The following is a 24,423-nucleotide window of genomic DNA, read 5'->3' on the forward strand; positions in this document are numbered from 1 at the left end:
TTGTGCCTGTACCTCAAAATTTCTGCATTATCATGCTGGATTCAATGTAACATACCTGGATTTAGTGTGTTATTTTATTAGTTCCAATATCTGTGATCATGTCTCCAGCTATATAGCCCCAAAACTCTGATTATCCTTGTCAAATTTATCTGCATAACATTTTCACCTCCTCAAACACTCTCCTTGAAACCTTTCTGATCAGCCTTTTAATTATCTGTTCTAATCACCTAGTTCCAATCACACAATAACCCAAGTCAGAACTTAATGATGTTTTCCTGTGGAAGTCTTGGTCTTTGGCAACAACTGAGACTGAAGTTAGAATAGCAACAGGGACTGCCATCTGTCCCTATGTTGCACCAGTGGACAAGTCCAACAGACAAAAAGAACTTTAATACACTTATCACTTTCACTTGGCACAAGTGCCACTGTTCTGACTTGAACAAATGGGAGATGCAAGACAGAGAGAGGTACAGCACAGAAACAAGCCCTTTAGCCATCAAGTCTGCTGACCATCAACCATCCATTGACACTGATCCTATTTTTATTTTTTTCAGATTCTCTTCAACTCCCCCAGATTCTACCTGTCAGCAACACACTTGGGGCAATTTACAGTGGCTAACTAAGCTAAACCAGAGAAGCCAGAAGGAACTCATGCAGTCATAGGAAGAAAATGCAAACTTCATGTGGACATGAGGTGAGGAATGAACCCAGGTCTCTGGTGCTAAGGCAGTGGCTCTGCCAGCTATACCACTGAACTGATCAAAGAAAAGTGGATGCTCATTTCCTATGATTAAATTATGTTTGTTTTAATTTTTTTCAGAATGTTTTAATGTGTTTAATGTACAATAAAAATGAAAGTGTATTATATTTAATTTAAAAAAAAAGGCTCCAAGTTTTAAAGAATGTAATCATTATCCACAAGTGACAATGTTAGCTTTAACAATGGGTGAATTTGGAATGAGGGGTTGGGCAATAATGGGGCAGGAAGCAGAGCTGTCCTGAGTTGAGCCCACAGACAGCACTGAAACAGTGCCTAGGTTGTAATCAGCCATGCCAAGGTGCTGGGAGGGATACTCCCACAGGAACACTGCATCCAGGACTAAGCTGCAACAAACAGAAGATTTCCCCTCTTTATTTTTATAGCTTCTATGTTGATAGTTATTTAATTACACTTCTATGTTGCACCTTGGGATATTTGGCAGGATTACAGGTACCACACTAATGAAGTACATTTTTCATTAATTGTAGCACCGGATTGAATGGTAAAAATTTTACATCCAGCTTCATCATAAACTACTGACCCTGATTTTCTGATTAACCTTATTTTATTGCTTTGATATTTTATTACTTTTAATATTTTTGTTTCCTTCTTCATAACTCTTTATTCCAAAAAATTATTTATTCCAATTCTCTTCTCTCCACTTCCACTAGACGAATGAACATGTATTGCTTCCGATACTATACACATCTGTAATTTTCTGTTGTAATACTTCCAGTCTGCTTTCCATCAACTCATAACATGCCAACAATTCAACTCAAAGTGATTAACTCCAATTTCTGTATTTTCACACTGGTGTCTTAACTCTAATTCTGCTCAAACTCCACACTCCAGTGATATGGTTAACTCTGCTACCTTCCACTAACCATCATTTCAACTCTGATGAAAATGGCCTTTCCTTCGCTTCATTGCTTCTGATTCTGCCAAAACATGCCCATTTCCTTGAATAGTTTCATCTACATTATGGCTTCAGAGCCCCTCAGGGCACATCCTCGCATCTCTATTCATGGCCATTTGAGCACTTCTGCTCATCACGTCGTCAATTCTATCTTAGCTTTCTACTTAGCTTGGCATAGCATCCATTCCTCTAATTTCTTATGCTCTACAACTTTTTCAACCCATTTACTTTTTCTCCTTCTTACCTTCCAAATCAAACACTTCAGTTTTTTAGTGAATCATATTTTTCACAATTCCTTTGCTTTATAAAACAAGACTTGAAGAAATATCTTCTATGAATCTTTGACTGAAACAGGTCTTACCTTTTTCAACTATCGCATCTTTGAACAAAATGCTGCTGGAGATTTCACCATTTAGTGATTTTTTAATATCACATCCCAGTATGCCAAATGAGGTTACACAGATTGCGAGGGTTCGAGGTAGTGTATAATCATGGCTTGCAGACTGTAGTGTTGAATCAGTCACAAAAAGCCAATCACCCTTATCACTCAGTTGAGCGGATCTTGGATCCTGTAAAGAAATACTTTAATAATAAATGCTACTAAACTTGTCTGCTACAATTTGGATTGATACGGAAGAATATAATTTTTAAAAGCATTGATGCAATACCATAACAAATGCTGCGTGCGATATATTAGCTTTCACTAGAATAAGCTGCCAAGCCCTTACTACACAGCAAGATCACAGCAGAAGAGATCATTTGGCCCACCGAGTCTCTACAAGCACTTTGCAAGAGCAACCCAATAGCCTATTATCCCTTTTCACCCGTATTTCTGCAAATCCTTTCAAGTGCCTATCCACCTCACTTGTGAAAACTGCAATTGATCACATCTTCATCAATAACCACTCTTCATACTTGGACTCAACTTTACATAACTGTATATTTTTCTATGTGATCCTCTCTCAACCTCCTGTTCCAATATTAATCTCAGCTTTTCCAGGCTTTCCATGTAACTAAAAGCCCTTTCCTTGAGACTCCCTCTAATAAACCTCTTTTACACCTTCTCTATTTCATTACATTTTTCCTAAGCTTGGTAAACAGAACTTGATATGGTATTCCAGTTGCAGACAAACTGGTGTATAGTAAAGACTCATTAGCATTTTGCATTCCTGTACTTCACACTTTAATTTATAAAGTTAAATGATCTTTTGAACCACTTTCTGTCAGCTGGATTTGTATTCCCTGGAGAGAAATCTGAGAGGTGGCCTCACATTGGTTTATAAAACTGAGGGGCATAGAAGGGGTAGATGGTAAAAAAAAAATTCTCTCATGATGTGGGGTATCTAAGAGGGTGTAAGTTTAAAGTGAGAGGTAGGAAATTTGAAAAGGTGTTTATTTAACACAGCGTGGCTAGAGTCTGGAATGCACTGTCTGAAGAGGTAATGGAGAAACTCTCACAAGATTTAAAACACATCTGGGCAAGCACTTGAATCACAGGGTAATAGAAGGTGTTGAACCTTACACAGGTAAATGGGATGAGCAGAGGTAGGGCATATTCATGATGAGCTGAAGGGCCTGTTTTGGTGCTGTATGTCTCTGATTTCATTCCATGAGCAAGGATAACACTCAGCTTCAGGTTCTTTGTCAGTTTAATTTTCCATCCTTTTCTGACTCCTCTCTTTGACTTCTTTCAGAGCTCAAATGAAGCCCAATGTAATATCAAGTGACAGCATGCTGCATTTTGCTGGAAACTGGTGAGATTAAAAGCCAATATATCTTAGTAACCTGATGATCTGCATCACAGAGTTTTGAAAGAAGTGTCTTTATAGATTTTATTTCCAAAAATAGACTTCATTCACAATAACATTTACAAAAGAAAATCAAAGGCTCTTCGCATTCTTCATATTGTATCCATACATTTCCATCACCGTATATTGTTACATTAATTTTCTATTTATCACCATTGCCACCACTATGACACCTTGTCATTACTCCCCCTGTTGTTTTAGGGTTTCCCCATGGTCTCAGCCCCTCAAGCCTGACAACAGAAGGTCTCTAGTCCAGTGGTGGCCAATCTTTTAATTTTTAATTTAGACATAGAGCACAGTAACAGGCCATTTCGGCCCATGAGTCTGTGCTGCCCAATTAACCTACACTCTGGTACGTACTCGTGGGCTAAAATGGCTTGTAACTGTAATGTATGTCTAAATAATTAAAAGGTTGGCTACCCCTGCTCTTGACTGTGGTCCTTCCTCAAAGCATCCTCTTGTTGGCTGCACCAAGCCTCAGTGCCTTCCTCAGCATGTAATCCTGCAGCCTGGAATGAGCCAGTCAGCAGTATTCCCTCACCAAGATCTCCATGTGCTGAAAGACCAACAGGTTTGGGCAGACCAAAGGGTGTCTTTTACTGAGGATGATCTTCAAGCAGTTCTGTACGTCTGACTATATGTATCCCCAAGAACAGCCTGTAAATCAGAAAGTCCTTTGTCACGCTACTGCTGGAGATGAATCATAATAAGGACTCATATCCTTCTCCACTCACTCTGAGCGAATCTGCATTCTGTAGAAAGTTGGGCAACTTTCTCCACTCCACTACAATCGTCTTGGTGACAACGTGTATTGTGGGTAATGTTCCAAATGTACAGGAAGAATCTGCAAGGAAGGGCTCCTCTCACCACCAGCCAGGCCAATTCCTGGTGCTTGTTTGTGAGCACTGGTGATGAAGCATTTCACCAGATAACCTGGACTGTCTGCTTAGCGATCCAGTCCACCATGTCCATTGATTCCTCATCTCTCATTGTCTGCAGGATGTTCTGTGCTGTCCACTGCCTGATAGTCTTGTGATCACAAGTGTTTGTCTGGAAAAATTTTGCTTGAAGGATAGGTAGTATGGCAAAATCCTGCTGACTGGGACATCGCATGGCAATGGGGCCAGGCCCATTGTTTGCCACACTAGGGACAGATGGAACCTCAGCATATAGCAGCACTTGGCATCTTTGTACTTTGGTTCCATGCACTCACTGCCTGATGCAGCCATACATGAAAGCAGTAATCAGGATGACGGCAATGTGGGGTCAGGTCATGTGATGGAGTAGTGGCTGGGGGGAAAACCAGCCCTCCACAGAGAAAGTTGAAAAAATAGGTTAAAAAAAACAAGACAGAGAAAAAAAAATTCACAAGGAGAACTTGAACATGGCTCCAAAGAAATCAACAAAGTCAAGCAAAGAAGAGATGAAGAAATTGCCAGAGAAAAAAGAGGAAGGTCCGAGAGCAGGGAGCTCTTCCCAAGAGGATGGCCCGATTGGTGAAGCCAGTGAGCGAGCAGCTGGGTGGTGACATCCCCCGGGGCGGTCTTGAACATTGTCTTGCAGAGCCCAAGAAGGAAGTGCCAGCGTGCATACTGGTACGCATTGTAGCGGGGATGCTGGTGGAGGCGGACACTGACAGCAGAATGCTGAATCGGCATTTGGAAAGGCCATAGAAGAGATATTGGCAGAAGGAAGAACAATACAGAGCCACGAAATGGAGCTAGAGAAAGAAAATCAAAAGGAAGATAAAGCAGATGATTGATAAAGAATATTTTGACAGTCAAATAAAGATATTAATGGGAACAATAATGACTAAGTTCAATACTATAAAAAAACTATGCAGCAGATATAAAAATGCAAAGAATGGAGAAGCCTATGGCAGACATGAGAAAACGAACTGATGAAGAGGAAGACAGAGTGATAGGTGTGGAAATGGAGGTGAATGAGTTAAGAGAAAAACTGGAAGAAAGAGATAAGGAGATTAAGAAAACACAAGATTTACTAGCCCCAGAAATTGACATTTTAGAGAATTTCAGCAGACGTAATAGTATAAAAATAGTGGGTGTGAAAGAAGGCGAAGAAGGGGCAGATATAAAAGGATTTATAAAAAGATGGATTCCACAAATCTTGGGAGTGAAAGAACTCCAAGAAGGATGATGGCCATGTTGGGAGCTCCCTTGCCCACGTTTCATGGCAACTTGTGTGGTGCATGGTGATCCTTTGTATCCTTTCCATCTTGGATCTCCATGTGAACAGGAAGACAGTTCTGGTGTCTACCACGTATTGAGAGGGAGCATCATGCACACAGACCCATTTTCTGATGAACCTTTGCGATCTGCTCTGACCAATTTTTGTTGCATGCCTCAGCTTCTCCAAACCAGATCCCCCACACCTTTAGGTAGTCACATCTAACTGTGACAAGCTACTGATGAGCATTACCTCACTCTTCCAGTTTACCTTGACGGCCAATGCAAAGTCAACGTGATTGCAGATAGTGATGACCATGTGTTTGAACAAAAGACAGTGACATCATCCATGTACAGAGAGGCCAAGGCCTGAGTGTTTCCACTGTCCAGCACTCCGCTTATGCCCTCATCCTTCCTGTTGGATTCAGCAAAGGGCTCTGTGCAGCACACAAATGAGACTGGAGAGAGAGCAGGCAACCCTGCCTCACTCCAGATTTGATGGGAATGTTTCCCACTGTTATGTACTAGATTGGCAGCAATGGTAATAACCAAGACAATAGTTTTTGTAAAACAATAATTTTTATTATTAATAATTAAAACCATAACACTTCTAACTTATATACCAAACCATTATAGTTTAAGCTTGATTCTGCAGAGATGATTTTACAGTTCATTCTCAGAAAGCTTTTGTATTGAAACAATTATGGAGTAAGTGTGAGGCATCCGATTTCTTTAAATTGTTGCTCAAATTCAATAATGAAGCATTTTGAAACATCAAGTCATCAAACCTCTTTGAAACTCACAAATTTCTTTTGAAGAGTTGTTTTCAGAGAAATGTTTCTTCATACCAATGATCTTCTTTCTCTTGCATGGAGATTTTGGAGATAGCGAAGTGGCTATTTTCTTCCACGATGATTTCACAAACCCAGACAAGGGTTAAACAAAGTGCCCACAAAGAAAAAGGACACAGTTGAACTACCCTCTTTATATCTTAAAGAGACAGTCAGAAGTAGCCTTTCTTCTTCAAAAGTCACTTATTCTGTATTCTCCTTTGACTAGGAGTAACATGTAACAGTATGATTCCCACATTTCAATATTGCGTAACTCACAGGAGGGCCCAGCAAATGCTTTCATCCTGTTACCTACAAAATGACCAGGCATCTTCTTGTTTCAAAATGTCCCTGTTTTCAGGAATATGTTTCTACAAAATGTCTCATCACATGATACATGACATCATTTCTGTCTTTGAAGTTCATAATGCCTTCTTCAAAAGTAAGAATCTTGATCCAACGGACTCCAGCCTGTTAGTGAGTGGCAGTGCATGTACACAGCTGCTCCTGAGCAAACACCTATCATTTTGAGTTCTCAATGGAGAGCTGTCATAAGACTTTTATGTCTGTTTGCAGTTTAGAATTAACAGTTATTTTGAGCAAACAGGCTTCCAGCAATTGAATGAAGAATTCAATTCTATTTTTTATTGCTTTTTCTTCCAGATGTTTCGAATCTGCAAATGGCTTGCCATCTACCATCTTTAACCCACAAAAACTAAAATATATAAGATTTTAACTTGACTTTAAAGATTAATATTAACACATTTCTATTACTCATTCAACTGATTTATATGCAATAAATTATATACAAGAGAATAATCTGCTTAAGACTTTACATTCGTACTTTAAATCCCATTAAGTTATTTACAAAACCTACTCAAAATTTTTATGAAGTGCCAGCCATCTCGTATCGAGTAAGTTATTTAATCCTACTGATTTATAATGCACACTCTGTTGTCTTCTGAAATTCTATAGATCCAGGAATTGTTCTCTGTATTGTAAAGAGTAAATGTAACCCCTGATTTAATACAAGAAGAGAGAAATCAAGAAACCGAGGCCTGTAAGTTTGAAATCAGTCAAGAGCATGTTGGAAATAACAATAAAGAAAATAATTCTGGAATACACTGCAAAGCATAAGAGCACTGAGCAGTCAGCATAAAGTTATGAAAGGAAAATTTGGATGGCTTAATCAATTAGTAAAGCACTTAGAAACATTTGTCTAATGGCTCTGGTGACCAATTGAATTGCAAGGAGAAAGAGCTATACATAGGTCGGGGAGAAGAGTTTATAAAGTAATGTTCACGGGGCATGGTACTTCAGTGGATCAATCAAATTGCGATTCATTAACAGGAACAAATAAAATTAAAACAAGCATAAGTGAATCGGACATTGTTGAAGTTGCATGTGTGGTACAGTGCCAGAGTGGAGAGTTAGAGGCTTTGGCTCGAGAGGCTTCAGTGAGCAGAGGTTGAGGACATGTTACAGGTAGAGGTAAAATCAGGTAAGACCTTTTTCATAGTAACAGAGTAGGTAGTGGAAATAGCAGCTAGGGCAGTGATATACTCCAATTACGAATGAGGGAAATCTTGGACATCACAGGTGTCCCTAACGACTACACCAGCAAGAGGTGCATCCAGCTATAGCTCCTTCGTGTCTGCGTTAGGGAATTGGAACTGGAGCTGAAGCTGGATGAACTCCAGATCACGAGGAAGGCAGAGAGGATGATAGACATAAGCTTTAAGGAGATAGTCACACCCAAGAGGCAGGTAACTAGGTGACTGTTAGGAGAGGGAAGGGGAATAAGCAGCCAATGACCTTTGATCATTCCCCTCAACAATAAGTATACTGTTTTGGATACTTGTTGGGGGAGAGGGTAGGGAATGATCTACCAGGAACAAGTTGGAGTGGTCAGGTCTCTAGCATAGAGTCTGGCCCTTCAGCTCAGAATGGAGGGGGAGGAGAGCAATCAGGATTGGGGATTTGATAGGAGAATGGATAGGAATATCTGTGAACAAGAACGAGTCGTCTGGATGGTATGTTGCCTCCCAAGTGTTTGGGTCAGGAATGTCTCAGATCGAGTCCATAGCATTCTCAAGCAGGTAGGTAAGCAGCAGCCAGATGTCGTGGTCAACATGGGTACCAACAACAGGTAGGAAAATATGGGCAACACAGTTAGCATAGTGGTTAGCACAAAGCTGTTAGAGCATCAGCGATCTGGACTGAGGTTCATATCCCATGCTGTCTAAAAGGAGTTTTTATGTTCTCCCTGTGTCTATGTGGGTTTTTCCCAGGGGCTCTGGTTTCCTCCTATAGTTCGAAACATACCAGGGATTGTAGGTTAAATGGGTGTAATTGGGCAGCGTGGGCTCGTAGGCTGAAATGGCCTGTTACCGTGCTGTATGTCTTAATTTACTAAAATAATGAGGTCCTGAAGAGGGAAAATAGGGAGTTAGGAAGGAATCTACAAAGCTGGACCTCAAGGGAGGTAATCTCTAGATTACTGCTGGTGTCATATGCCAAAGAGGGTACAACTTGAAGTTATGGCAGATGAACGTGTGGCTGCAAAGTTGGTGCAAGGAGCAGGGGTTCAGATTTGTGGCTCATTGTGATCTCTTCTGGGGAATGTCTCACTTGTACCAAAAGGTCAGGTTGTACCTGATCAGGAGGGGGACTAATATCGTGATGGGCAGGATGAAAATAAATGTCGCCGGCGATTAACTGCTGCAAGGACCACCAGCTGATTTGCATTAACCATCTTCAAATCTCCCAGTCTACAGCTGATTCAGGGCAGCTGGAAATGCAATGGCCTTAAAGAGCCAGGCCACCCGCAAGGTCCAAGGTAGAAACATGGTGTGAGGGCTGGGATCCAAATCAGACTGAAGTGCAGGAGACTTCAATCATTTGAAAATAAAATTGAGGATGTCAGGCCAAGGCTACTGCATCAGAGACAGGTGAGACAATCTCAGTTGTTTGCTGCACCGAGTCCTGGCTAAACAGAGAACACACCAGACGTCGTGATCCAGACAGAGAGATTCACCATTCACAATGGTTCAGAACTCGGATTCTGGCAAAGCGAGAGGGGGTGGTGTGTGCTTTTTAGTTATTATCGGCTGGTGCACGGACGTTGGGGTCATATTGACCTCCTGCTCCACTGCCTTTGAGGAAATTTTCATTAAATGCAGACCCCGACATTCTATGTACCCTGGGTGTCCTCATCGGAGATTCTCACCAGAGTTTATTTTTCTGCTGATGCCAATTATAAAGAGGCACTTGCGGATCTGCATGATGCGGTCAGTGAACAAGACACGGCCCAGCCTGATGCACTACAAATCATAGTTGGTGACTTTAACCAGTCCTTTATAGAATTTATTAAATATATCATTTATTTCTTTTCATTTATATGAAATCTTGCCTTCCCCCCATTGAATCGCAGTAATTGTCCTCAAGATCTCTTCTGCCCTCACCTGCCAGGAAAGACTTTATGGGCCTTTTCCCCCAGCTCAAAATACTGTTGCCTTGATCTGAGATCAATCTTTCTGTTTTGTATGTTTGCAATGTATTGTATTTGAGCTTTTTATTCATTAAACCCATGTACTTGTCTTCAGAATCTGATCTTTGATATACTTTTTCCATTTGAGCTATATTCTGTTCCAAATTATTAATTTCCTTTATATAGCCCTGTAGTATATCCAATTATCTGGCCCCTCAAATAAGCCTTTAACGTGTCTCAAATTTAAAAAAAAATATTGTCAGTAGAAGGGCATTTTGTCTCATAGAACAGTTCTATCTGAGTTCTAACAAAGCTACAAAATTCTGGCTTTCTCAACAGCAATGAATTTAGGCACCATCTATATATACACTGTAGCTTGCTTAGATGGCATTATAATGGACAAAGTCAGGGGGGAATGGTCCGACAGCAGCCATGCCTTGTACTCAGACACCTACATTCCAACTGGGTTGATGCCAAGAAAAAAAATCAATTTTACGGTAGGAATCGTGTTGCCAAAGAAGAAGGAATAATCCCTTTCCATTGGATTCAGCTGTCTCCAAGCATCTATAAGGTTTAGGTCTTTAATGAAGGCCAATGTGGACTTAGCCGCTCTGGCCCTTGTCAACTTCCTGGCTGATTTATCAATGACTGGATCCAGAGAAAAATTGAAATCCCATCCAATCAATACATTCTCACTCTTTTCGGCTACTTTCAAAATTATCTCCTGTATAAATATTTCATCATTGAAATTCAGGGCATTTACTGTATATTTTGGCATACAAGTCGAGTCGTGAAACCCCCAAAAATTCTCAAAAATGAGGGTTGACTTATATGCTGGATGCACTTTTGAGACCTTAAATTCAACTCAAAATCCAATTCGCACTGATCCGGAGTATAAGTCAATCTTTGAGAAACAAAAAAAAACCTGAATGCGACAGATTTTTACTGAAAACAACACAATTAGCACCCTTCAAAATCACTGCCACTATCATCGTCGGAGCAAAGATGGTGGCAAACACATCCATACTCACTGTTTAAACAGTCATCATGAGGCGGTTTCAGCTTCGTCATCAGTGTCCCACAATAAATCATCTTCTGTGCCATCAATTCCACAAAAGGTACAGTACTTTTTAAACAATTTTATCATAGTCTCTACTTTAACTTTGTCCCATGCCTTGAGCATGAAATTACACAGCACATCAAGTGATGCAGCATGCATTGTCTGCCTTTTGTAAATGACTTTTCTGCACTCTACATGCATGCATTCCATTCCTTGTGCACATGTTCTTTGAAAGACTTGTTTAACAGACATCAAGAGGTTGCAATATAGACATCAAACCATCTGGGATAACCGCCATTCAAGCATTATGTAGTGCTAATCTACTTTGGAGTGTTCTCAGTTAAGTGGCTACATAACATATAACAGACAAGCAAACTCTGTTCTTCACGTAAACCGCCTGGCCGCCTGTCCACACACAGTCTATCCATAGTTACACACCATTTTCATCCTTCCATCCATTTTCATGAAAATGAACAAAAATACATGCAGGGAATTTAATTTTCGGTTTAATTTTGTATTTGAAGATTATCATGGATCTTAACTTTGCCCCGTTGGCCAAGCATGATAACACCATGGTAAACCTGGTCCTTCTGTGGCCTGTACTTCTGGTTTGCACAGTTTTAACATCTTTCCATTCCACTGTTCTATTGCCTATCATGTCAAAATTCATGGGGGTTTCGTCCATGTTTCCAATATTTGCCAATGCAAACTGGTGTTTATGTTGGTTCTGTGTAATAAACTGGTGAAAACTTACAACTTTATGATCAAGATCTTTTGGTAGTTACTGTGCAATGTTTGTTTCTTGGTGTAATACCAGACTTTTCCTGTTCATGAAATGACTGCATCAACCTACTGTAGCCTCAAAGATCATCACTGAGGTCTGGATGTGACTTGGCTCACTGCAGAGCAAATGTTCTTATTTTATTGTGGGTGACTATGTAGCAATCTTGCCTCTTTTCACATACCCATTCTGCAATATGATTTTCCAACTCTGGTCAACATGTGATCCCTTTTCTCAAAGAACATTGCTTTTTTGGTATTTTTCTAAAAGTTTCTTCTTTCTTCCTCCAATCTCTTATAACTTCTCATGCACAACAAATTTTCTTGCAGCTGCGCATTTCTATCACTTTCAACTTAAAGCTCACTTCCTATTTTTGTCTCATGCTGCGGTGTATCGATGGACCCTCCATGAAAGCAATCACCTCCAGCCAACGCCAGCTGATCAATCCACGCAATCTATGGATATCGACGTATATGCTGGTCAACAGGTAATCTCAAGCAGCCAGAAAATGGGGTTGAGTTATGTGCCAGATATACCATAAAACCCTTAAAATAAAGCTGAAGGGTGGGGGGAGGGGGGGTGTCCCAACGTACGTTGAAATATAGAGTATATTCATGCGTGTCCAGAACTCTGAGTATATTTGACAATGCATCTTTACGAACCTCCCTGCTGGACCGACATTGGAACATTCTTTTCCATCAAGATTGCCACTTCCCTGGCTGTGGAATTAAAGGAGGACACCACCACGTGGCCCACCCACCCCCTCTTTAATTTGGTATGTTCCTGACTTGTAGGGTGAGTATCTTCCAAGAACACTACATCAGCCTGAAGCTGCTTAAGGTGGCCTAAGACCCTTTTTCTTTTAAACATACCATTTACCCCATTGATGTTAAAGCTTATAAACTTAATTGGTTTAACCATTATCCTAGTGTCTCTCCATCCTCCTCTCCCCCTTCCCCTTGTCTTCCCATACTTTCTTTCTTTCCCTTTTGTCTTGCCTCAACTCTGTGCACAGACATCCGTGTGTAAAACACCTAAATAAACTAACAAAACCAATAATTTGAAAAAATGCATAAAAATCCCCAAAATAATCCTTTCCCCAAAACAAACTAAAAAGACTAAAACCAACAACCCAGAAATGACAAAAAGTACTGCATATCCCCCACTGCTTTCCTTCCACTTCCCTTCCACCTTGCCCACCCCTTCTGACACCCACACCCCTTTAACTGGTGCCAATGATCCCTTTCTTGTCAAGTTTGTCTGACACCCCCATCCACCTCCTGTCCTGTCCCTTCTTTCCCTGTCTGTGCTCCCCTTATCCCCTTTTTAAATCAACTTTAACAACAAATATTACAATATGACACATAAACAGTATAACCATATATCATGTAACAATATAACATATATACAACCCTATAATCCATTGTAATCATCCCCAATCATAGTTACTGCTAGGCTATCCCCTTCCTCACATAATCCATTACCTCCTTTGAAATTTTTTTTATCTCCTCCCAGATTTATTATTTTCAAGGTGGCAGAATGAAGGAGGGCATACTCTATCACCTTTTGCTTGAAAACCCTTTTGATTGCATCAAATTCTTTCCTGTGACTAACAAGTGCTGTACTAATATCAGGGATAAAGAGTACCCTATCCCCCTTCCACGCTACCAGACCTCCCCTCTCCTTCACTCCCTCCACCGCCAGCCATGGAGCTTGACCAGAACCAAGTGCGGCTTTTGACCAGGATCAAGCAGGGCTTTTAACCCGGAGCTGGCTGGGGTGGGGTGGGGGGTGGGGGGGGTGGGGGGGGGAGGGAGGGAGATGCTGAAGACCAGTGGGCCCTCTCAATTTCCAAATTACCAATTTCTTTCCCTCCCAGCATCTCTGGAATCCACTTTTTAAAGAAACCTCTGGGTCTCTCCCCTCTATGCCCTCCCTCATCCCCACTACATTTATATTATTTCTTCTATTATAATTTTCCAAAGTGTCCATCTTTTCCCAGATTCTTTTCTTCTCCTTCTCCCATGCTTCCTACTCATTCTCTCTCTCCTCTCCATACTCTCCTCCACTCTTTCCATTCAGTCCTCCACCATGGAATCGCTTGTGGTTAGCCTAATCATTCTTTCTTTAATTTCATTCAGCCCTCCCAGCAATGCTTTTTTTTTTCTTCTGTAGAATGGCAACCAATAATTCTTGGTTGGTTGACTCTAATGCACACTGCTAATCCAGATCCCTGAGCCAGTATTTCCCCCTCCCCCCCCCCACCTTTCTAACCTCACTGCCTGTCTTTTCTGTTTCTTCCCCTTTTCTCTTTCTTCCTATGTGTCTTCCTCCTCTTCTTCTGACTATCTCTGGCTGGAGCTACCCACATCTGCTAGCCTCACCTCTTTGTCGACCATGAAGCCTTCTTGGCCTGATGCCTCTCTCCGCCTCCATCGCCTCACCATTGTTCTCCACCTCTGACCAGGAAAGCTCCTGCTTGACTCTGGGATCTCCTCCGTTGTCACCGCAGTCTCTGTTGCCACTCCTGCGTCCTCACACTTCCTCCTCCACTCTTGGGCCTTTCCCGATGCCTGCACCTCCCGGCACTTGACTCCTCCCTTGCTGTCCCGTCGTGGCACCCCTGCACTCCTACTACCTTTCACTCCCGATGCCCGTTGGGTCTTCTGCTCTCGTGAGGGGGTTCCCATCGCCGTCCTCGCCGCTGCTCTGGGCCCGGGTTGCTGCCGCTGCCCACAGGCCTCCCAACAATTATCCGATGACTCGTTCCGGACTTTCCCTGGGCCTCCTCGCTTTCTTCCAAGTGAGTTTTAGCCCCTCTGCGCAGGTCCAATGTCCTCTCCTGCTGCCATCTCGGCCGTAGATTTTTTTTGGTTTCTTCCTTGGTCAGCCCCTCCTGGGCTGCCCTCATTCACCTATTGAGGTAATCTTTCCTCGCGGCAGGGGCTCCGCTATTTGAATGTTGACGCCACCACTGGCCTTAGCCTCTGAGCAGGCCCAAAGTTGACCTCTTCTTCTCGCCCATGCGATGAGTCATTTCCACTTTCTCCTTTCTCTAACCTCTCTAACATTGATATTTTTAATTTCTTTCCTATTATTTTGACTTCTCTTTACTTCTTACACTTTCTTTTCCCTATCCTAATAATTTTCCAGGGAGTCTACCTTTTTATTTCCTGTTCTTTATATTTTTCAAAATGGGGAGCTCTGGAATCACACTACCATCATTTTCGAACCCTTCCCCAAGTCAGCATTTTGACAAGTCAGATCAACTAGCAGTGCTCTTTCTGCTTTCATACAGAGAGACCCCAGAGGTGAGGTTAGTTAGAAGGTGGTCACAAGAAGTTGAAGAATAGTTACAGGACAGCCTTGAGTTCGTGTTTTCAAGAACTCAGCTGAGGATCTGAATGATTACACTAAGGTCATTACAGACTTTATCAAAACAGCTGTTGACGAGTGTATCCCCACCAAATCATTCAGGGTTTTCCCTAACCAGAAGCCCTGGATAAACAATGAAATCAAGAACTTACAGAGAGCCAGTTTTCAGGCAATAAGCCTGGAGATCCAGAACTCTACACAAGGAGCAGGTACAACCTACTTGTGGATGAAGTTGAGATTTCGGATGAGAATGGAAACAATGATGAACACCTGACAGTTGTGGCAGGGCCAAAATGACATAACCTGCTACAAAACCAAAACGGGTGCAGAAGGAGACACCAATACACCACTCACACATAAATTCAATGCCTTCTATGCCTGATTTGACCACCAGAACAAAGAAAAGCCATGCGCACTACCTTGTGTCCTGATGACCTTCTACTGACAGAATGTGAAGATGAGTGTGGGCTATCTTCAGGGAAGTGAATCCAAAGAAAGCATCTAGTCCATACGTAGTACCTCTCCGAGTACTGAAAACCTGTGCTGACCAACTTTCCAATGTATTCATGGATATCTTGAACATCTCACTCCAACAGGGTAGGATACCCACTTGTTTCAAACAGGGCTCAATCGTACCTGTGCCCAAGAAGAGTGTGGTAACCTGCCCAAATGACTACTGGCCAGTGGCATTCACATCCACAGTGATGAAATGTTTTGAGAGGCTGGTGTTGAAGAAGATCAGCTCCTGTCAGAGAGGTGATGTGGATCCATTCCAATTCACCTACGGAAGCAACAGATCTATGGCAGATGCTATTTTACTGGCCTTACTCAAAGCCCTGGAATACATGGAGAGCAAATATGTGCACATCATGTTGCGCTTTATCGATGACTGTTCGAGATTCACCACTATCATTGCCTCAAAACTGATCAGCGAACTCCTTGGGCCTCAATCCCCCATTGTGTATTTGGATCGTGGATTTCTTCACCTCCACACCACAATCAGTGAGAATTGCTAAAAACATCTGCTCACAATCTCCATCCATAGCGGTGCACCACAGGACTACATTCTTAGCTCCCTTCTCTACTGACTGTAGCTCAGTACAACAATAACATAACCTGCTACAAAACCAAAACTGGTGCAGAAGGAGACACCAATACACCACTCCCACATAAATTCAATGCCTTTTATGCCTGATTTGATCACCAGAACAAAGAAAAGCCATGCGCACTACCTTGTGTCCTGATGACCTTCTACTGACAGAATGTGAAGATGAGTGTGGGCTACCTTCAGGGAAGTGAATCCAAAGAAAGCATCCAGTCCATACGTAGTACCCCTACGTACTACAGATTTGCTGACAATACCATAACAGTGGGCTGTATAAAAGAGGGTGATGAGTTATCATACAGGAAGAAGACTGAAAACTTGACTGAATGGTGTACTTACAACAACCTTGCACTCAACGTCATCACAACCAAGGAGCTGATGTGGACTTAGAAGGGGAAAACCAGAGGTGTTGCATCATTGGTGGTCACTATTTTCTGGTCCCAACACACGAATGTTATCGTGAAAAATGTACGTCAGCACTTCTACTTTCTCAAGAGTTTGCAGAGGTTTGGTATGACATTGAAAACCTTGGCAAACATCTACAGATGTGTAGTGGTAAGTTTGATAACTGACTTGTATGGAGGCATGAATACTTCTGAGCAGAAAACCTTCCAAGAATCAATAGATTCTGGCATGGTTCCGGAGGACTAGAAAATTGCAAAGGTCACTCTGCTATTTAAAAAGGGAGGGAAGCAGCAGGAAGGAAATTATAGACCAGTTAGTCTAATGTCAGTGGTTAGGGTCAATTGTCAAGGATGACATGATGGAGCATCTGGAGGCACATGACAAGATAGGCCAAAGCAGCATGGTTTCGTTTAAGAAAAATCTTACCTGTGTTACGAGTTATATTATATATATTATATATAAATATGTTTTTAAAAGAGATAGATTGTGAAGGTTTAGCATAGGACACTTCACAAACAGACACTTACATTTCACATCTAATTTAAAATTCAAGAGTTTTTCTGAAGCTAGGCAGGCAGGCACCAGTGGCTTTGCAAAAGACAATGGAACTGTTTTGAAAGGAATTTCAAAGGCAGATGTAAATGGAAAAGTCCGGGCTCAAGTGCTGATCAAGATCTTTCAAGGATTGGGTTTACACATGCAAGCTGGTAGGCTTTTTGAAAACCCCATTTTGAAGATGGGTTGTGAGTTCTGAGTTCAGCCTGTTCAAAACCCTTGTAGTCCTTAAAAGAGGAAATGGCTGGCTAGAGTGTTTCTCCTGAAATAAGGGAAACAAAAGGAACTCTGTGGTGACCTGGAAGAAGAAGTTATCATTTGGCAAGTTTCTTCGGTAAGACACTGAAGTGACTGATTGGAGGAAATCAGTTTGTGTGTGTCCAATGAGCAAAAAATCTCTCTCTGACACTAACAAGGACCTTCCTGAGTGGTAATCATTTACCTTTAAGCACCAGAACCTGGTGAAAATTCATAAATGTTAAATTCTGTGCACATATAAGAATTGCTTGATAGTGGTGAACTTGGAGAAGTGAGAAGTGAATAATTGGACTGTGAATCAAATAACTTTCCTCAACATATACACATTGCATACACGTGCTCTTAGAATTAGAAGGGGGTTAAGTTAATAGTAATAAAGTTAAAGTTTGATCCTGTTTTTATGTTCAAAGAAAATTAAATGCAACTTTTGTTTAAGTAACCATCGTCTTGGTGAGTTTCTATTGCTGCTAAGTTTTGGAGTCCTCTGAGCTCATTACACCTGACAAACATACTGCAATTTTTTGAGGAAACCAAAAGCAGGCCAGATAAAGGAGTTAGAGTAGAGTAGATTTGTACTTTCAAAAGGCCTTTGACAAGGTGCCACACATAAAGCTGCTTAATAGACAGACCTGTTGAGTTTCTCCAGCATTGTATTAATATGGAAGGGGCAAGTACTGATGAGGAAATGGAGAAGCTGCAGAGAGACTTAGATTGATTAGGAGAATGGGCAAAGAAGTGGCAAAAGAGACACCATACAATGTTGGAAAGTTCATGCACTTCGATAGAAGGAATAAAAGGAAAAACTATTATTTGGTTGGGGAGAAAATTCAGGGGTGCAAAGGGACTTGGAAATCTTCATGCAGGATACCCGAAAGGATAACCTCCAGTTTGTGTCAGTGGTGAAGAAGGCAAATGCATTGATGGCATTCAGAGGAATAGGATACAGGTGCTTATCCTTTTATTCATAATTCCAAGAACTGAACTTTTTTTTACTGCATTTACAGTATATTTTCAGGTGTTTAGCTTAGTTTGAACCAGTTTAAGTTTGAAATTTTATCGTATGTTTTACCTAAAATAGAAGGATTGTCCTCCAGCAGAATTTTAGCAACCCCGCTGAAAGGTTATTTGACAGAGGGAGCAGCTCGGGGATGGAATGGCAGTGCGACTCTGGCAGGTGAGCAGGGAGAGAGCAGTCTATCATTATTATCTCACTTCATTTACCACCCCCCCCATCCAATGCCACCATTACCCCCTCCCCCCACAATTACTTAAAAGTACCACCATTTTAATATTATTCTGTTATCCAAAATATTATGAAATCCGAAAAGTGTCTGGTCCCAAGGATTTTGGATAAAAGATTAAGCAAGCACCTGTATAAGAGCACAGATGTGATGTTGAACAATGAACCACAGACATTGCTTTACATTGACTTTTTTATGCACTACCTTTATTTATTTTATACGGTGGTTTATATAAATCTTTGCACTATGATGCTGCAACAAAACAACAAATTTTGTGACATGTTCATGACAATAAATTCTGATTCTGATCCTTTATAAGGCACTGGTGAGGCCTCACTTGGAGTATGGGGTACAGTTTTGGGATCCTTATTTAAGGAAGGATTTGTTGGTATTAGAGAGAGTTCAGAGAAAATTCACAAGAATGATTCCTGGAATGAAGGGAGCATATGAGGAAAGTTTGTCAGCTCTTGGACTGTATGCCTTGGAGTTCAGAAGAATGAACAGGACCTCATTGAACCGTTTCAAATGTTGAAAGGCCTGGACAGAGTAGATGTTGAAAAGTTGTTTCCCATGGTAGGGGAAATCAAGGATATGAGGGCACAACTTCAGGATTGAATGGCACCCAGTTAAAACAGAGATGTGGAGGAATTTATTTTGCCAGAGGGTGGTGAACATCTGGAATTGGGTACCACAGGCAGATGTGGAGGGGATGTCACAAAACAAGTCTAAGCTGTGGCCTTTCACCAGTTTTTAAATGTTCATTTTAAAATATTTAGATCTGTACTGATCTGACAAGAAGATTGAATTCATAATAATCAATGTTTCCTATTAGCAGCAGGAAATGCACTTAAAACAACAATTGAACGGATCAACACTTTAACTTGTTTTAGTTAAATAGCAACAAAGCATGTGGGAAGGTTTTTTTCTGTACAGTCGCAAGTCCTTCTTGCATCGCAGGAACTGGGTTTGACCTGTACCAAATTGTTTACATTCAAATGATCTTCAAGTACTTAACAGCCAGTTATTAGAACCATAGAACACTACAGGACAGAAACAGGCCCTTTGGCCCATCTAGTCTGTGCCGAACTATTATTCGGCCTAGTCCCATTGGCCTGCACCCATTCCATATCCCTCCATAGTCCTTCCATCCATGTGCCTATCCAAATTTTTCTTAACTGTCAAAATTGAGCCCACATTCACCACTTTAGATGGTAGTTCATTTCACATTCTCATGGCTCTCTGCATGAAGAAGTTCTCCCTCATGTTCCCTTTAAACTTGATATACCATCATAATCTCCCCTCATTCTTCTTCGCTCCAGGGAATGAAGCCCAAATCTGTTGAAGCTTTCCCTGTAGCTCAGTTCCTCAAGTCCCTGCAACATCCTTATAAATTTTATCTGCACTCTTTCAGTTTTATTGATATCCTTCCTGTAGTTAGTTACATTCTGTGCATGAAAATCACTGAATTGCAAGGTTAGTCATCAGTGTTTTCAGTGCCTTTAATGGTGATAAGAGAATTCATAATATCAGAAACACAATGGACAATTTGTATACAGCAAGATCTCATAAACTGTCATGGAGAATGATCAGATAATACTTTAGTGATTATGACTGAAGTGTAAATGTTGTCTAGTATACCAGGTAGAAGCTTCCTCTTCTTTCAAACTGCATCACAGGATTATTTATATCCAAATAAGAAAGCACAAGAGACTTGGTTTTAAGCCTCATATATAGGACAGCAATCCCCCAGTTCTGTGCTAAAATACTAGACTGAGTGGCATAGGATGTAAAAATACAACATTCTCACTCAGCACAGATGATCAAAAATTTAGTCAGTAAATTATAGGTATGTAAATAGCTAATCTGATACCATTGCACTTTAAAATGTATTTTTAAGATGTGCATACCTGTAGCCTTCTGTAAATGACTTCTGCATTGAAACTACATCGTTGATTAAGAGGAATATGCTAAAATTAGATAGGAAACAATGTAATATGTAACCATAAAATGTTAAATTATTTCAAACATACATTGATATTTGCTGCACAATAAAGCTAATACTTCAAATTATACAATAATCTAAATTTGAATGAGAAATGGAAAAATCTGGTTCTTAAACATAACAATTATAATAAATGCAAATTGCCCTTTATTGATTTACCTTTGACCAGTTTTTTTTTGAAAGAAAGGAACTGTTTCAAAATTACCATTAGCATTTTCCAGCAACTAAGATAGAATGAAGCTGTACTACATTTATGTCGCGAGTTATAAATTTCAGGTCTGTCTTTACTTTCTCATGGGTAGAGTATTTCTGTAAATTCCATAAATATTCAAGGTTTCTTGGTTAATTGTTGCATTTTGGTAGCATGGGCTCATGGGCCAGAAGGACCTGTTACCATGCTGTATCTCTAAATTAAATTTAAAAAGGTCTTATGACTCCTACTTTATTACACTCTAAGTTTATTTCTGGCTGTAATATACTTTCAAATTTCCTAGGAGCACGAAAGACATCACATAGGTGCATGTTTTTCATTTCTATCAAGAGAAAACAAACCAAACCATCCTGACAGCCAATATCATTACAATTTTATAATTTCCTACCTTTAATGACTGGACACCAATGATCAGAAAGGAAATGAACCAGTCACATAAAAACAGTGGGTTAGAAACTGGCCATCCTGTTTTAAACCAATGTTTCCAGAACCAAGTCTGTTGGCAGGGTTCCCTTTTGATTTACCATGATGCACAAGATACCTCAAATGTGCTACAGAATCCTTCCACTTATAGATAAGTCCAGCTCCAATGGCACTCAAAAACCTCAAGACAATTTGATTGCCAAACCATTCACCAACTCTCACATATATTTCCTACCCCAATGAAGATTGAAATATTTGACACATTGACAGAACATCCAATTACCTGAAGAATATGTTTTAACTTATATATTGTTGTTGGCCGGTAGAGGTCAGATATAGTTTCATTCTGAAGCACCTCCACTCCTCCCTCCCCTGGCAGAGGGGCAAGAACATAGCAAAAACTTGGAACAGGCAGAAGTGTATCAGTCAACAAATCCATTTGCTGGGGGGGAAAAAAAATCATATTGTATATTACCTGCTATCTATATTATAAATGACAAACTATTCTTAACATAACATAACATATAACATAACAATTACAGCATGGAAACAGGCCATTAGGCCCTTCTAGTCCGCACCGAACCAAACACCTCTTTCTAATCCCACCTCCCTGCACAATGCCCATAACCCTCCATCTTCTTCTCATCCATATACCTGTCCAACCTTTTCTTAAATAATACAATTGACTCCGCCGCCACTATTTCTCCCGGAAGATCATTCCACACAGCTACCACTCTCTGAGTAAAGAAGTTCCCCCTCATGTTACCTCTAAACCTCTGCCCCTTAATTCTTAACTCATGTCCTCTTGTTTTAATCTTTCCTCCTCTTAACGGAAATAGTCTATCCACATCCATTCTGTCTATCCCTTTCATAATCTTAAATACTTCTATCAAATCCCCTCTCAACCTTCTACGCTCCAAAGAATAAAGACCCAATCTGTCCAATCTCTCCCCATACTCCAGATGCTTAAACCCAGGCAACATTCTGGTAAACCTTCTCTGCACTCTCTCCACTCTGTTTATATCCTTCCTATAATTAGGCGACCAGAACTGCACACAGAACTCCAAATTAGGCCGCACCAACGTCTTATACAATCTCAACATCACCTCCCAACTCCTATATTCCATGCAATGATTGATAAAGGCCAGCATACTAAAAGCCTTCTTCACCACCCTATTCACGTGAGTTTCTACCTTCAGGGAACGATGTACCGTCACTCCTAAATCTTTCTGCTCTTCTGTATTCCTCAATGCTCTCCCATTTACCACATATGTCCTATTCTGATTCTTCTTACCAAAATGAAGCACCTCACACTTATCAGCATTAAATTCCATCTGCCATTTTTCAGCCCACTTTTCTAAGCAGCCCAAATCCCTCTGCAATCCTTGAAAACCTTCTTCATTATCCACTATTCCACCTATCTTAGTATCGTCTGCATATTTACTAATCCAATTCACCACCCCATCATCTAGATCATTAATGTATATAACGAACAACAATGGGCCCAATACAGATCCTTGAGGCACACCACTGGTCACCGGCCTCCAACCTGACAGACAATTATCCACTACCACTCTCTGGCCTCTCCCTTTCAGCCAATGTTCAATCCATTTGACTATCTCAAAATTTATACCTAAAGACTGCACCTTCCTAACTAACCTTCCATGTGGTACCTTATCGAAGGCCTTACTGAAGTCCATATAGACAACATCCACTGCGCTACCCTCATCCACATTCCTAGTCACCTCTTCAAAAAATTCAATCAGATTGGTCAAACATGACCTTCCTCCCACAAATCCATGTTGAGTGCTCCTGATCAGACCCTGTCTATCCAGATGTTTATAAGTACTATCTCTAAGAATTTTCTCCATTAATTTACCTACCACAGACGTCAAACTTACAGGCCGATAGTTGCCAGGCTTCCTCCTTGAACCCTTTTTAAATAACGGAACCACATGCGCAATGCGCTAATCCTCCGGCACTATCCCCATATCTAATGACATTTGAAAAATTACCGCCAGAGCCTCTGCTATTTCCTCCTTCACTTCTCTCAATGTCCTGGGGAAGATCCCGTCTGGTCCCGGAGACTTATCCACCTTTATATTCTTCAAAAGCCTTAAAACTACACCTTTTGTAATCTCTATATTCCCCATATTTACCCAATTTGCTTTTTTTATCCCACATCTCCCAATATCCTTCTCCTTAGTGAATACCGAAGAAAAGAAACTGTTCAATATCTCCCCCATTTCTCTAGGTTCCACACACAGTTTTCCACTCTGATTTTCTAAGGGACCAATTTTGTCTCTAGCTTTCCTCTTACCATTAACATATTTGTAGAACTCTTTTGGATTAGTTTTCACCCTGCTTGCCATAGTTTTCTCGTACCTTCTTTTAGCTTTCCTAATTCCTCTCTTAAGATTCCTCTTACATTCAATGTATCTTTCAAACATCTCCTTAACTCCATGCTTCTTATATCTAATGTACGCCTCCCTTTTTCTTCGAACCAAGTTTCCAATATTCCTTGAAAACCACGGCTCTCTCAAACCTTTTGCCCCTCCTTTTAACCTAACAGGAACATAAAGCTTTTGCACTCTCAAAATCTGATCTTTAAAAGACTTCCATCTCTCTACTACATCCTGCCCATAAAACAAATTGTCCCAATGCACACCCTGCAAGTCCTTTCGCATCTCCTCAAATCTAGCTTTTCCCCAATCAAAAACCTCAATCCTTGGCCCTGATTTCTCTCTTTCCATAATGACATTGAAGCTGATGGCATTATGATCACTGGACCCGAAGTGCTCGCCAACACTAACCTCCGTCACTTGACCCATCCCATTTGCCAACAGTAGATCTAACATTGCTCCTTCTCTGGTCGGCACCTCTACATATTGTTGTAAAAAACTATCTTGCACCCATTTCACAAACTCTAACCCATCCATTCCTTTCACAGAATGTGTTTCCCAATCTATATGTGGAAAATTAAAATCTCCCATAATTACAACCCTGTGCTTATCACA

The 24,423-nt window shown here is 40.9% G+C and overlaps 1 protein-coding gene across 10 annotated transcripts in view; it reads right to left on the minus strand.

Annotated features, from left to right (window-relative positions):
* spidr (scaffold protein involved in DNA repair) overlaps positions 1-24,423 on the minus strand; it is a 343,155-nt gene that overhangs the window by 19,933 nt on the left and 298,799 nt on the right. For 9 of the 10 annotated variants that reach the window (XM_069921551.1, XM_069921559.1, XM_069921560.1 and 6 more), the window contains 3 exons: positions 21,690-21,848; positions 20,678-20,737; positions 2,038-2,245 (listed from right to left, as the gene is read on the minus strand). In XM_069921551.1, coding sequence (XP_069777652.1) covers positions 2,038-2,245; positions 20,678-20,737; positions 21,690-21,848 — 427 coding nt within the window. The remainder of the gene's footprint in view (positions 1-2,037; positions 2,246-20,677; positions 20,738-21,689; positions 21,849-24,423) is intronic. The other variant, XM_069921553.1, reaches the window with a different exon arrangement.

Source organism: Narcine bancroftii, chromosome 2 (genome assembly GCF_036971445.1).
Source record: "Narcine bancroftii isolate sNarBan1 chromosome 2, sNarBan1.hap1, whole genome shotgun sequence".
Lineage (NCBI taxonomy): Eukaryota > Metazoa > Chordata > Chondrichthyes > Torpediniformes > Narcinidae > Narcine > Narcine bancroftii.